This window comes from Artemia sp. Qi Xiang Cuo, chromosome 7 (genome assembly GCF_049724085.1).
Source record: "Artemia sp. Qi Xiang Cuo chromosome 7, ASM4972408v1, whole genome shotgun sequence".
NCBI classification, from domain to species: Eukaryota; Metazoa; Arthropoda; class Branchiopoda; order Anostraca; family Artemiidae; genus Artemia; species Artemia sp. Qi Xiang Cuo.
The window spans coordinates 40,964,167-40,976,538 of NC_142800.1; the positions used below are offsets into that span (position 1 = coordinate 40,964,167).

Genomic DNA, 12,372 nt, shown 5'->3' on the forward strand with positions numbered 1-12,372 from the left:
AACTAGGGATGGGCCTATTTCTTCTGCCCACCCCTGATCACCCTTTTAGAAAAGGAGTTCCCCCACACGCAAGAAAGTTAAACTCATATATCCTGTAATGAATGGCAAAAAATATATACCTCCTAGCCAATGTCTTAAAGTGAAGCTATATAATTCAATAAATCAAGGTAATGTTACCCCCACCACTAAAAAACATAGGAGTATAATTTTTCAAATCCCCCTAAAATAGGTCTTATGTATCCTAAGAACCCCCAATAGAATAAATAACCCCCTACAACAGCCCCCCAATAGAGACGCACGAGAGTTAGGATCTCAGAACCAAATAACGCAATGTCGTTTAAACTAATAGTTTAAGTCTGTTAGCAAAGAACTATAATTGAACGTATTTATTTAAACACTAAATACAAGAGACCGTACATAATTATAAGGATACTGTTACTAATTATCAATGATTATTCTGAAGATTCAATGATTAAGTCCTTTGAGAAAAAGCCTGATAAAAATGGGAATCCTATTAGTCTTAAAGAACATACCAAGGTGATATGACTTGTATATGGAAGTATTTTAGAACCCTCCCCCTGATCCGGCGCATATCCTGTACGCCTAATGAATGAATTACTAACCCCAAACATACAAAGAGAAGAGCCTTGAAGAATACGTGAGCAAATAAATAGATATAACAGAATAATTTTAAACCCGACCCTAGAAAGAATATCATCACCCCTAAATTGACTCAACGTAGATAAAACAATTGCTCATTTTAGATCATTCTCCCCAAATGCAGCCAGTCCCGAAAAATATGAAGTCACGGCTCCTGCAATAATAAGCAGGAGACATCCCCCTCTTTCGACCGAAGGTGATTGACGGATTATTAAGTAAATCCCAGCGGCTACTAACGTAGATGAATGAACCGACGAAGAAACGGGTGTAGGAGTTGCCATGGCTGTAGGTAATCATGCAGGAAAAGGAAGCTGAGCTCTGTTAGTAAAAGAAGATACGATAAAGAAATTTATGATTGATGAGGAACAATATCTCAAAAATACATAGTCCCAACTTTTGAATAGAATATTAAACAAAACTAACATAAGATTAGTACATTTCCTATCCGGTTTCTTAGAATTGTGGTTATTCCCCTGGAAGAGGAGGCATAATTTTTGTAGAATATAATTAGAAGGTAAGAAGCAATACCGAGCCCGTCCCAACCTAGTATTAATCTCAGTCCGTCCGATGAAACAATTAACAAGATCATAGATAAGATAAATCCTAGCAATATATGTATGAAACGACCTATAAAAACCTCCTCGCTCATATAATAGGAAGAATAAATTACTACTTGAGAAGAGATCAAAAGCACTAAAAAGATGAATGATATGCCAAATCAGTCTAAACACAATTGGTAATCTAAATGTAATAAAGATATCTTTAATAAATAAACCTCATCTAATGTAAATAATACGAATGAACAACACATAGACACCGCTCTAATGGTTAGTAACATGTAACCTAATACAAAATATAACAATACTGTCAGAAACGCTCTCCTTTAGCTCCACAAACTAATGTTCTTTTAAACTATAACAGTAAAGAAAAATCATTCCCAATAAGGGAATGAAATGAGCTCTTCTGATTAAATATTATCGCAAGCTATAATATAACCAGCTATAAATATAAATACTCTCTCGGTGGCTGGTGCTATAATAATGTTAAATGAAATAGAAATATTAAATAAAAAATAAATTTCCGTATAAACCAACTATAACCAAATATAAACTGAACACGCCAATAAAGAAATATATCTCGGAAAAAAAATTAGCCGACGGGGGGAGTCCCATGTTGAAGAATCTGAGACCGAGCCACCAAAAACATAAATACGGAAGGAGTGAAATTGTTCTACAAGTCAACAAGAAACTACGACTTCAAATGCGTGTATAGAATAAATAACTCAAATAAAATAACCGAGAAGAACAGATCCCGTGAGAAACCATCATTAAAATTGATCTAATATTAAGGTGGTAACCAGATGCTAGTATGGCTAAAATAACAAATGACATATGAGCTACAGAAGAATAAGAAATTAAGGAGTTGACATCAGATTGTCGGAGACAGATTAAACAGCCATAAATTCCCCCTAACATGCAAATTCTTATTACCATAGTTTCACTGTATATATTTAACCCTTGAACTAAGTAAAGGCCGTAACCACCTAATTTCAAAAGAATAGCAGCTAGCACGATAGAGCCAGTAACGGGTGCCTCTACATGAGCCCTAGGCAGTCAAATATGAGTAAAATAAATAAGGAGCTTGACCAAGAATGACAGAATTACTAGCAAAAAAATTGAACTATCTCTAAAGTCCCCCCAGAATTGCAAAATAGATGATGAGTAAATACTTGTGTGGGTAACAATTACAAAGAGAAGGGGTAGAGAGGAAAGAAGTGTATAAAACAGAAAATAATAGGAAGCAGGAAGCTGTTCCGGTTGATAGCCTCAACCGAGAATTAAAATGACTGTAGGAATTAAAGAGCATTCAAAAAACACGTAAAATCCAATAAATAACTGAGTAGTAAAAGTCAGTCGTAAAAGAGTGATGAGGCTTAATAAAATAACTCTATAATGTCATTTCAGTTCATACAAGATTAAATGCGGGCCAATTAGTTCATCTTTCATCTAAGATTTAAAGTTCATAGAGGTGGATTCCCTATTTTCTTCCTCTTAAGTTTTGCTCCTCTTTCCTTTTAAACACAAATAGATTAAAGTCAGTACTCAACTAAATTCTTGTGAACCATCTATCATTGATTTCATATAGATTATTTAACTTCGTTTAATAGCATGCTGGGTGTCAGCTTCATTTAGTGGTCATTTCCACGCATTAGGTGATATTTACTCGATCCAAATATCAATCAAGTATTCAAAAACAATATAATGAGTTTTATTGTAGACTAAATTTCGTACTGAGTCAGACTCATTTTTCTATAAATTATTTGAAAAAAACTACGTTTTCTAAAGAGTTAAAGAGGCTGAGTTACAAGGTCGAACCTTAAAACGTACAGGGACTAGGAGGCACAGTTGGGGGGCTGCCGCCCCCCAAACCCCCCGCTTTCGCAGCCTGTAAATAAATAAAAAAAGTTTTTTAAAGTGAAAGTAAAGAGCGACATTAAATCTTAAAACGATCAGAAATTATTCCGTATATGAAAGGGGCTGTGCCCTCCTCAACGCCTCGCTCTTTACGCTAAAGTTTTTGTTGTTTAAAAAATTTTTTAAAATAATTAACTTGGGTAGTAGCATCAAAACCTAAAGAATTTGGCAGTTTTTAAACCTACTGGAGGAACCTGCCCCATAAACGACAATCCACGAAAAAATTCACCCAGGCTAGTTATGCAGCTTATATACCGTCGTTTATAGGACTAGATAAATAGATCCTCTTAAAATCTTAGGCTAATAAATAAGATCAATGTGTAGTTTATGCCCGGGAGAGGGGTGGTTGCAATGAAAACTCATACGGACTTTCTATTTAATGATAGTAAAGAAAGTGGATTTAGAAGTAAGATTTAATATACTGAAAAAGGCTCTTAGAAATGTACACATCGCCCGTCGCTCTCTTGTCCGAAGAGATAAGTCGTAACAAAGTAGGTGAACCGGAAGGTTCATCTTGAAAGAGGGGAAGGAGTTTGAATAAACATCTTATTTACATTAAGAAGATACTTTAGAGTACTCCTTAAATTTTGGTTTATATCATTATTTAAAATAATATTATATAAGTAAAAGAATTGAACTTTATTCACAAAAAAGTACTGAGAAGGAATGTTTCGTTAATTTCAAAGAAGTTATTTATTATACCTTTTGTATCAGGGTTTATTTAATCTTGACCACCATTGTCAAATCCCGAAATAAGGTGACTTATGTCTCTCTTTACAGATAAATTGCCCTCTAAAGTTTATTCTGGTGTTTGTAGCACTCTATGGGTTAGCACTTTAGAAATATTTAAAAAGAAAAGCTTTTAAAGTAAAATTTTGGAAAATTTTGAGTTTGGAGGGAAGGGGGATTTCAAAAAAATCTACTCATAATATAATTTGACCTATAAAGTCAATTCTGATGTTTGTAGTGCTATAACTATTAGCACTTTAGAAATATTTAAAAAGAAAAGCTTTTAAAGTAAAATTTTGGAAAATTTTGAGTTTGGCGGGAAGGGGATTTCAAAACATCTCCCCATAATATAATTTGACCTATAAAGTCAATTCTGATGTTTGTAGTGCTATAACTATTAGCACTTTAGAAATATTTAAAAAGAAAAGCTTTTAAAGTAAAATTTGGAAAATTTGAGTTTGGAGGGAAGGGGGATTTCAAAAACATCTCCCCATAATATAATTTGACCCATAAAGTCAATTCTGATGTTTGTAGTGCTATAACTATTAGCACTTTAGAAATATTTAAAAAGAAAAGCTTTTAAAGTAAAATTTGGAAAATTTTGAGTTTGGAGGGAAGGGGGATTTCAAAAACATCTCCCCATAATATAATTTGACATATAAAGTCAATTCTGATGTTTGTAGTGCTATAACTATTTGCACTTTAGAAATATTTAAAAAGAAAAGCTTTTAAAGTAAAATTTGGAAAATTTTGAGTTTGGAGGGAAGGGAGATGTCAAAAACATCCCCCCATAATATAATTTGACCCATTAATTCAATTTTGATGTTTTTAGTGCTATAACTATTAGCACTTTAGAAATATTTAAAAAGAAAATCTTTTAAAGTAAAATTTTGGAAAATTTTGAGTTTGGAGGGAAGGAGGATTTCAAAAACATCCCCCCATAATATAATTTGACATATAAAGTCAATTCTGATGTTTGTAGTGCTATAACTTAGCACTTTAGAAATATTTAAAAAGAAAAGCTTTTAAAGTAAAATTTGGAAAATTTTGAGTTTGGAAGGAAGGGGGATTTCAAAAACATCTCACCATAATATAATTTGACCTATAAAGTCAATTCCGATGTTTTTAGTGCTATAACTACTAGCACTTTAGAATGCCTGCTACTTTTTACAAATTAATATTTTTTTGCTCAAATATTCCTTCGCGTACATGAACTCATCATACTGAACAGCCTTTGGGTCCTAGTATGCTACCTAGACTGGAATATGCTTTAAACAATTAATAGCTTAATAAATACATCTTTCAAAATTTCACTTTGAAGGATGAAGATCACAGAAACAGGTTTCAATTCATGACAATGAGCCAAGATATTACCTACTAAGCTTTGGAAAGTACTAAGAATTTTCTCCTAAAATAACATACCCCAAAATTACCGATGAATAAATTGTAGGTCCCACCTATATTCCCTCCTTAAGTTTAGATCTGAGGTCCTGCGGCTTTAATCACCTTTAATTTGACCCTAAAAAGAATCTATTTGTCAAGGAGACCTTGCCGCTATCCTTCAACACACGGTATTAATAATTTCAGATAACGCATGTAAAAGCCTGTTTGGAAATTGTCGCTCTTGTTAAGATGATTAGACACAGATACTTTTAGACCGGAAACTCTATTTTTGATAATGTGAAAAGCCACATTTTGAACGAAATCACTAAAACTAAGGAATTGTGGTCGTAACACAACAATTAAGGAGTTGCTTTTTGTTTCACATAATAGAAAAAATCATACTTAACCTTTTCTATCGAATATACTCATTATATTTTTAAAGTTTTGTATTGTTGGAGGGGAGGGGGGCTAAGTTCCCCTGAAATTTGAATTTACTAGTAAATGATTTTTATTTGGAAATAAATTAAAAAATTTAATAAGCTGTACTCACATTGACAATTGACGAATCCATTGTTTTCAAAGTTAATAATATGCAGTGTACTATAATCGATGTGTTAAAACATAATGAAAATTGAATTGTAGTGCATGAACATTTTATACAGTTTTTCAAGGACAAATAAAAAAAACGGATGTTGAGTTACATAATTTCGTGCGTGCCCCCAAAACATGTTTGACTACTTCATATCATACCAGTTTTTTTTAAGAATGTACATGTGAACTCATGACGTACATTCATTGTGCAATTGACAACAAAAACAGAAAAAAAATCTGTTTGCTTTAAATTATATTATTACGACCAAACTCTCAAAACATGCTTGACTACATTATACATTGCCAAGTTTAAAAAACCTCGACTTTAGTGTGCCAACTTTTAGAATGTTCACGCGTGAGTTTAATGACACAACCATGGGTTTTTCTTGCGCAATTCAATGTATTTTTTCATGTATTTTTGAAAGTAATTGATACGATACTACAAGCATCCTTGAAGGGAAAAAACTGGTAATTTGACTATAAAACAAGCCTTTCAGATTTACAGCTAAACCTGAAAAAAAATACCAGCCAAAAAATCCCCAGCCGTTATTTCTTTCGGTCTTCAACCTCATTTTTAAATATTATCAGAAATCCGTCGGCTCAATACATCGCAGTAAAATCTCCGTATACCGTAGTTGTCAAAACCTAGATGCTAAACAAGCATGAATTACATTGGTTGGCTTTGGTCCGCCCTATGTTTTGCTTTTGACCAATAAACCACGCCGATCGAAACATAGGAAATGATAAGAGTTGCAAAAAGCGCTACCATAACGGAATAATTTGGATGGAGCCGATCAAATTGACTCTTAACGTAAACGTTAATACATTAATAAATTTGTTAAATTTTAAAGCTGACTGACCGTATTTCAAACAATAGGCTATACGAAAAATTTGGTTCAATACCGCTCTCTGGGGCTATAATGAAAGAAAGGTTGAGGTGGCTAGGGCACGTAGTGCGGATGAAGGATGACAGATTGCCGAAGATTGTTCTCTTCAGCCAACCGTCTAGGGCTAAATGGAAAGCAGGTCGTCCTCGTCTGGGGTGGGAGGACGTCATAAAAAAAAATTTAAAGGAAATGGGAACTTTATGAGCGGGCGTAAAAAGGGAGGCTTTGAATAGATTGGGATGGAGGAGTAGCGTGCGTAGCTGTGTTGGCCTCAGGCGGCTTGGTGCTGCGGTGAGTTGTTAGTAGTAGTAGTAATACATCAAAGTTAATAAATAAATAATATATCTGGCGAGAGAAATGATTTCTTTTATAGTTTTCTTTGCCAATTTTCTTCTTAAGGGTTTATTTTAAATGTACAATATTTCAACAAAGATTTTCTGTTAATTACTTCTTTTTACTTGACCTTCTTCGTTCTGAAGAAGCTAAGTAAACGATAGAATGGGTTGTCTTATTATACTATCAGATTTAAGCAATAAAAATTCAAAAAAAACAAAAAAGGCAAGTTTAGGATTGGAAATCGGATATGGCAATGACAACAAGGCTTGGAAGCGAAAGATATGCCACCACGACAAATTTAACTTTTGCCATCTTGTGTCATAAGTCTACAACTTCGGTCTGAATAGTGCCAAATTTGCCAAGTCTTCAGCGATTACCTGCTATACGGCGACAACTTTCGTTTCTAGGCTCATATAGAAGATCAATGTTAACTGAACAAGAACTGTAATTAATTTGTTTCTAAGAACTAAAAATTAAAAACACGTTTAGTTTCATTAAGAACACATTAAATGATTTGGAAAAGATTATTTTTAACACATCCATATACGCGTCAGGCATCTTATACAACATGTGAAAAAATGCAGCATTGGCGATTGACAGCTGATGGGAAAAATTAGAATTAAATTATTAAATTTAAACAAGATATTTTTAAATTACACAATATTTATGTCACTGTTGCAGTGACCTATTGAAAAAAAGAATCTAAGAAAGTAAGTTCTAGCAGGACTTTGAAAATTAAACAAAGCGTAGGGTGAAAAGCAGAAAACAACATTACTTGAATGTAAAGATATCTGAAGTGCTGCTTGAGAGATTTTAAAGGAATCAAATCAGCTTTTACATAATGTGCAGAGAATTCTAAAAGTGGTGAAATGTAAATTCATTTAAAAAATAAAAAAGTGATGTTTTATGTGTGTACTATTTATTGCCAAGGACTTTATTTCACTAGACTCGCAATATCCCCAAGGATAGGCCAATTTGCTGCTGATTTTATTATCGTCTATATTATTACGCCAAATCAATATGCATTGCTTTTGCATGTACTTTTCCTTTTAATATTTTCGGTAAGACTTGGAATAGATAGCGTTTTGATTTCCAAGCATGAGAATGTATATATAGATAAAAAAAAAAAAAAAAAAAAAAAAAAAAAAAAAAAAAAAAAAAATGCAAAGTCTACTAACACTCGAAATCTGTCGTTTGCTACATGTTAATTATTTCTTACAGATTAGGAGGCTTGCCGTATTTTTGGCCACATTGATCAAGAAGAAAAGACTTACTGATGTTATGGATGATGTGCATAACTATATTAAAGATAGATATATTGTCGGCGAAGAAGTGGAAGCTATAATAAGAAACAAATGGTTTGTTTTCAGATTCAAATCATTTATTTTCACTTAGTCTGTTGCTAATAATGTTAGACAATGTTTGTCTCCAACAGTTTTAGATGATATTCTCCGTTTTTACAAATCAAGTGACTGCTAAAAAAAATTGTTGCTTGAGATTAACGGGAATGGAGGTTGCGCAAGGTATTCAAGGATTCCAAGTATAGACAGACACTAGAACTGTCTGTTGTTTTGGGAGGGGGGGGGATCCCAAAATAATTACCTTTTTTTGGAAGGCTGTTAGATCCACGTCACTAGTGGATGTGTGATGCTAAGGCATAGTTAACAGTTGTAACATGCACACACTCAAAATACATCAAGCCTGATAAAAAGCTGGACAATCCTCTGGCTATGGTACAGTTAAATGTTGTCTAGTTTTTACTTAAATGTATATGAACCTATCGACCGGAAAGGGGGATGACCCCCCTGAGTAGTGGTGCAATTTCGTAAAAATTCTGGGGGGTGGGTGGGTAAAGTTGGAGCCAATTTTCCCAAATCAAATGAAAATGACAGTGAAAACTGAAAAATGAGCCATAGAATAGCAAAAAAGGTAAAGATATTTTAAAGAAAACTGACCAGTTTCTGTGGACGCTTGAATTATGCAGGCTCATATTTGTTTTGACAAAATTTTTGGATAAACTAAATTTTAGCTGGGGGGGGGTGTGGTTCAAACTGGGCTCTGGGGGAGGGGGGTCAAACTGAGGTCTGAGAGGGGCAGTCCCGTATCCTGCCCCATAACAAATTACGCCCCAGCCCCTAAGCTTAGATGCAGTTTAGTTTTGTGCCATTTCTAATTGGATTTATACGGATGTGTTAACAAAAAGAAAAAGAAACTCAATATTAGTTAGTTAAATTTGTTAGCAACAGTTTACTATTACATTGCCCGAAATCGTCTTACATTTTCAGTAATATTTATGTGTGTATTTTAATGCTCATCTTCTTTGATGTGTACAAATTATAAGTATATTTAAAACCTCGGATAGTGCATATTTCCAATGCTTAGTGCCTCTTAAGGATTCTCTACACCTGTATCTCGAACTGTGTTATTACAGAAAAAATTTAGTTTCGCATGTATCCATGTTGTTGCTATAGTCCGTTCTGGGTACTTACGTGTTATAGCGACCACACTAAAGAAGTCAAGTTAGGTTAATTCTAATGAAATATATCAAAATGTGATGAAAACATAATACTTAAGTTACAAAATTATGGAAACTGCAACAGAAAATTATGGAAAGCAGGTTGCCGAGAACGCATTATATTAAATACTTAGCCTAACCACCTTTATATACTAAATATTTAATTAAAATATACCTGCATAGTACTTTATCTCGTTCAGGCTAAACTGATTATCTTCGAGTGGATACAGAAAACCGGTTCGGCTTCATCACAGATCAAGAATAAAATGTGTTCGCTATAACACGTAAGTACCCCGTTCTTCATAAGGGAAATAAAGAGGACTGAATGTCCTGCCCACACACTGGGCGTGTTTTCTTTGAGAAAATGCCTTTCCGTTTCTCGTACCTGGGAGTTGTCACTCAATAGCGATGGTTGTGAGATGATGTTTAGTCATTTTTTGTGATTCTAAGTTTGGAATTTGTCTTACTAGTATTTTTGGAGAGCCTAAATACACAGGAATTCTATTGAATGTTACCTTTGTTGCAGGGGGAGGAGGAATGCAAAAAAGAACAGTTTTCTTTGGGCCACTGCCTTTCTATTTCTTGGTCCTTGTAGTTGCCACTCAATTGTAGTCTTGGGGATCAATTGGTCTTTCATCTATAAAACAAATTCTAAATATTACCATCCGAGTTGGGAATGACACTAATTACGGGATGATTCTTGTCAGGTCTTGGGGTTCTGGTTTTGGAACTTGTCTTACTAGTATTTTGAAGAGCCTAGTTGCATCTGAATCTGACTAAACCGTACTTTTGTAGCGGGGTGAGCAGAAATGCAAACAAGTACAGTCGTTGGTCAAAACCGTAAAATATGTTTAATATCGTCACAAAAAATCCAAAGTGAACTCCTTCCTATCCCCCTCATGTATGGAATTATGCTGCTAAAATGTCCATGCTGGTTGAGATAACTAAGGATGCCAAATTATAAAATTAGTTTTAATTTTTAAATCTATGAACTGGCTCTATTTCATATTTTCTTGTGTTGACCAATTACTTAGGGGTGGCTATTTTACTTTTAATAATATACTTTATTTTTAGGTATCCCTGTAAAGTAGTCAGAGTAATTTCACCCACAGACGCTGAATGTCAGGCGTACTTGCAGAAACAAGAGTAAGACTTTTATTCCTCTTTTTTCATTATCCTGAAACATATCTTATGGTGGAAAAGATGTCACCTGTATTATCGAAAAACTCATTCGCCAAGCAAATAATAACTGTATTAGTTATTTTTTTAAGTTATTACGTGAACAATACCTTGTAAAGATGTATTCTCAACCCGCTCGCCAGAGAGTGAAAGAGGAGAAACCAAAAAGAGAAATTCACTCATTGTGACTAAATCCTTAACTATGAAAGTTCAATTTTGTGGCTAGCTTAGGGATAAACTGCGGCTGTTATTGCGAAATTGCTGCTGTGTTAAACTACCCGATGAAGATATATGTATAAATGTGCCTCCTCCATCTCTTCCTGTTTTCCTGGAAAATTGAAATATAGTCGGCGAAAAATTTACCTTTTCCTTGATTTAAAACACGTGCGTTAGGAATAACATGATTATATTTTTTTTAACTTAAAAAATGTAAAATTGTATTTAAAACGTCTCGCAAAGTAAAGTACATTAAAAAAGGAAAAAGAAAACATTCAAAATACCCAAATTTCGTCGGAATTCAATCAGTAATGAATTATAACGGACAAATTGCTCCTGATTTCTTCTATTGCTAAAAATCAATTGTCTCTTTAGTTGTTTTTGTTAGTCTTTGAATCTTTGTCTTGTTTCCTTCCATTCACTTGTTATGCTACTGAAGCTAATATTAATATATATATATATATATATATATATATATATATATATATATATATATATATATATATATATATATATATATATATATATATATATATATATATATATATATATATTATATATATATAGGATAACACCAGTAGCCTAAAATCGCCTGGAAGTTCTTGCGATGGGGTATCCCCCGAGGATTACTACCACGTGCTATAATTAAAAAATACGCCCGAATACCACGTCGGGGAAGTCGTGTTGCAGAAGGGGTATACCTACGCGGGTACAAGCGAGCGGAGACCATACCGGGAAACAAAATAGTGTTAAAATCCTGTTTGAGAACTTTTTGTGCCTTTGAGTGATTAAACAAAAGAAGCAGGCTTTTTAAACTGAAAGTAAGGATTCTTTCTTCATAAGGATATCTTAATTCTTTAAAAACGATTCCTGAAACACAATGACCGTTTAATTAGAACAATAAGCTTTGTTTTAAAATTTCAGAAAAAAAAATAAGCGTAAAGAGCGAGGTCTGGAGGAGGAGGCAATCCCTTTCATATGCGTAATAATTTCAGTTCGTTTTAAGGTTTGATGTTGCTCCTTACTTTCAATTGAAAAACTTGATTTTTTTTTATTTCATTACTTACAGATAGTACTTGTGAGTGGGAAACATGCAGAATAAGTTTTTTAAAGAAAAAAACTGTTTTTTAAAAATTTAATTTCTGATCGTTTTTTAATAATACCGGTAAATCTGTATTCTAATCGTTGTTAAATAATACCGGGAAATCTGGCTCCCCTCCATGAAAAATTCCTTCCCCCACAGTAAAAATTCCACCATGGAAAGCTATTTTCACGTAAAAATATCCCCCCCCCCTCCAGGGAAACTCCCCCAAGACAATTCCATTCTAGCTGAAAATTCTACCCAGAAACTTTCTTGCGGACGATCTCAGGTGAAAAAAGTCTCTTGCGCACTTTCATTTGA

At 33.7% G+C, this 12,372-nt stretch overlaps 1 protein-coding gene across 1 annotated transcript in view; it reads left to right on the forward strand.

Annotated features, from left to right (window-relative positions):
* Acf (ATP-dependent chromatin assembly factor large subunit) overlaps positions 1-12,372 on the forward strand; it is a 135,854-nt gene that overhangs the window by 42,073 nt on the left and 81,409 nt on the right. Inside the window, exons 3-4 of the mRNA XM_089092279.1 lie at positions 8,282-8,418; positions 10,650-10,721. Of these exons, the coding sequence (XP_088948405.1) occupies positions 8,282-8,418; positions 10,650-10,721 (209 nt within the window). The remainder of the gene's footprint in view (positions 1-8,281; positions 8,419-10,649; positions 10,722-12,372) is intronic.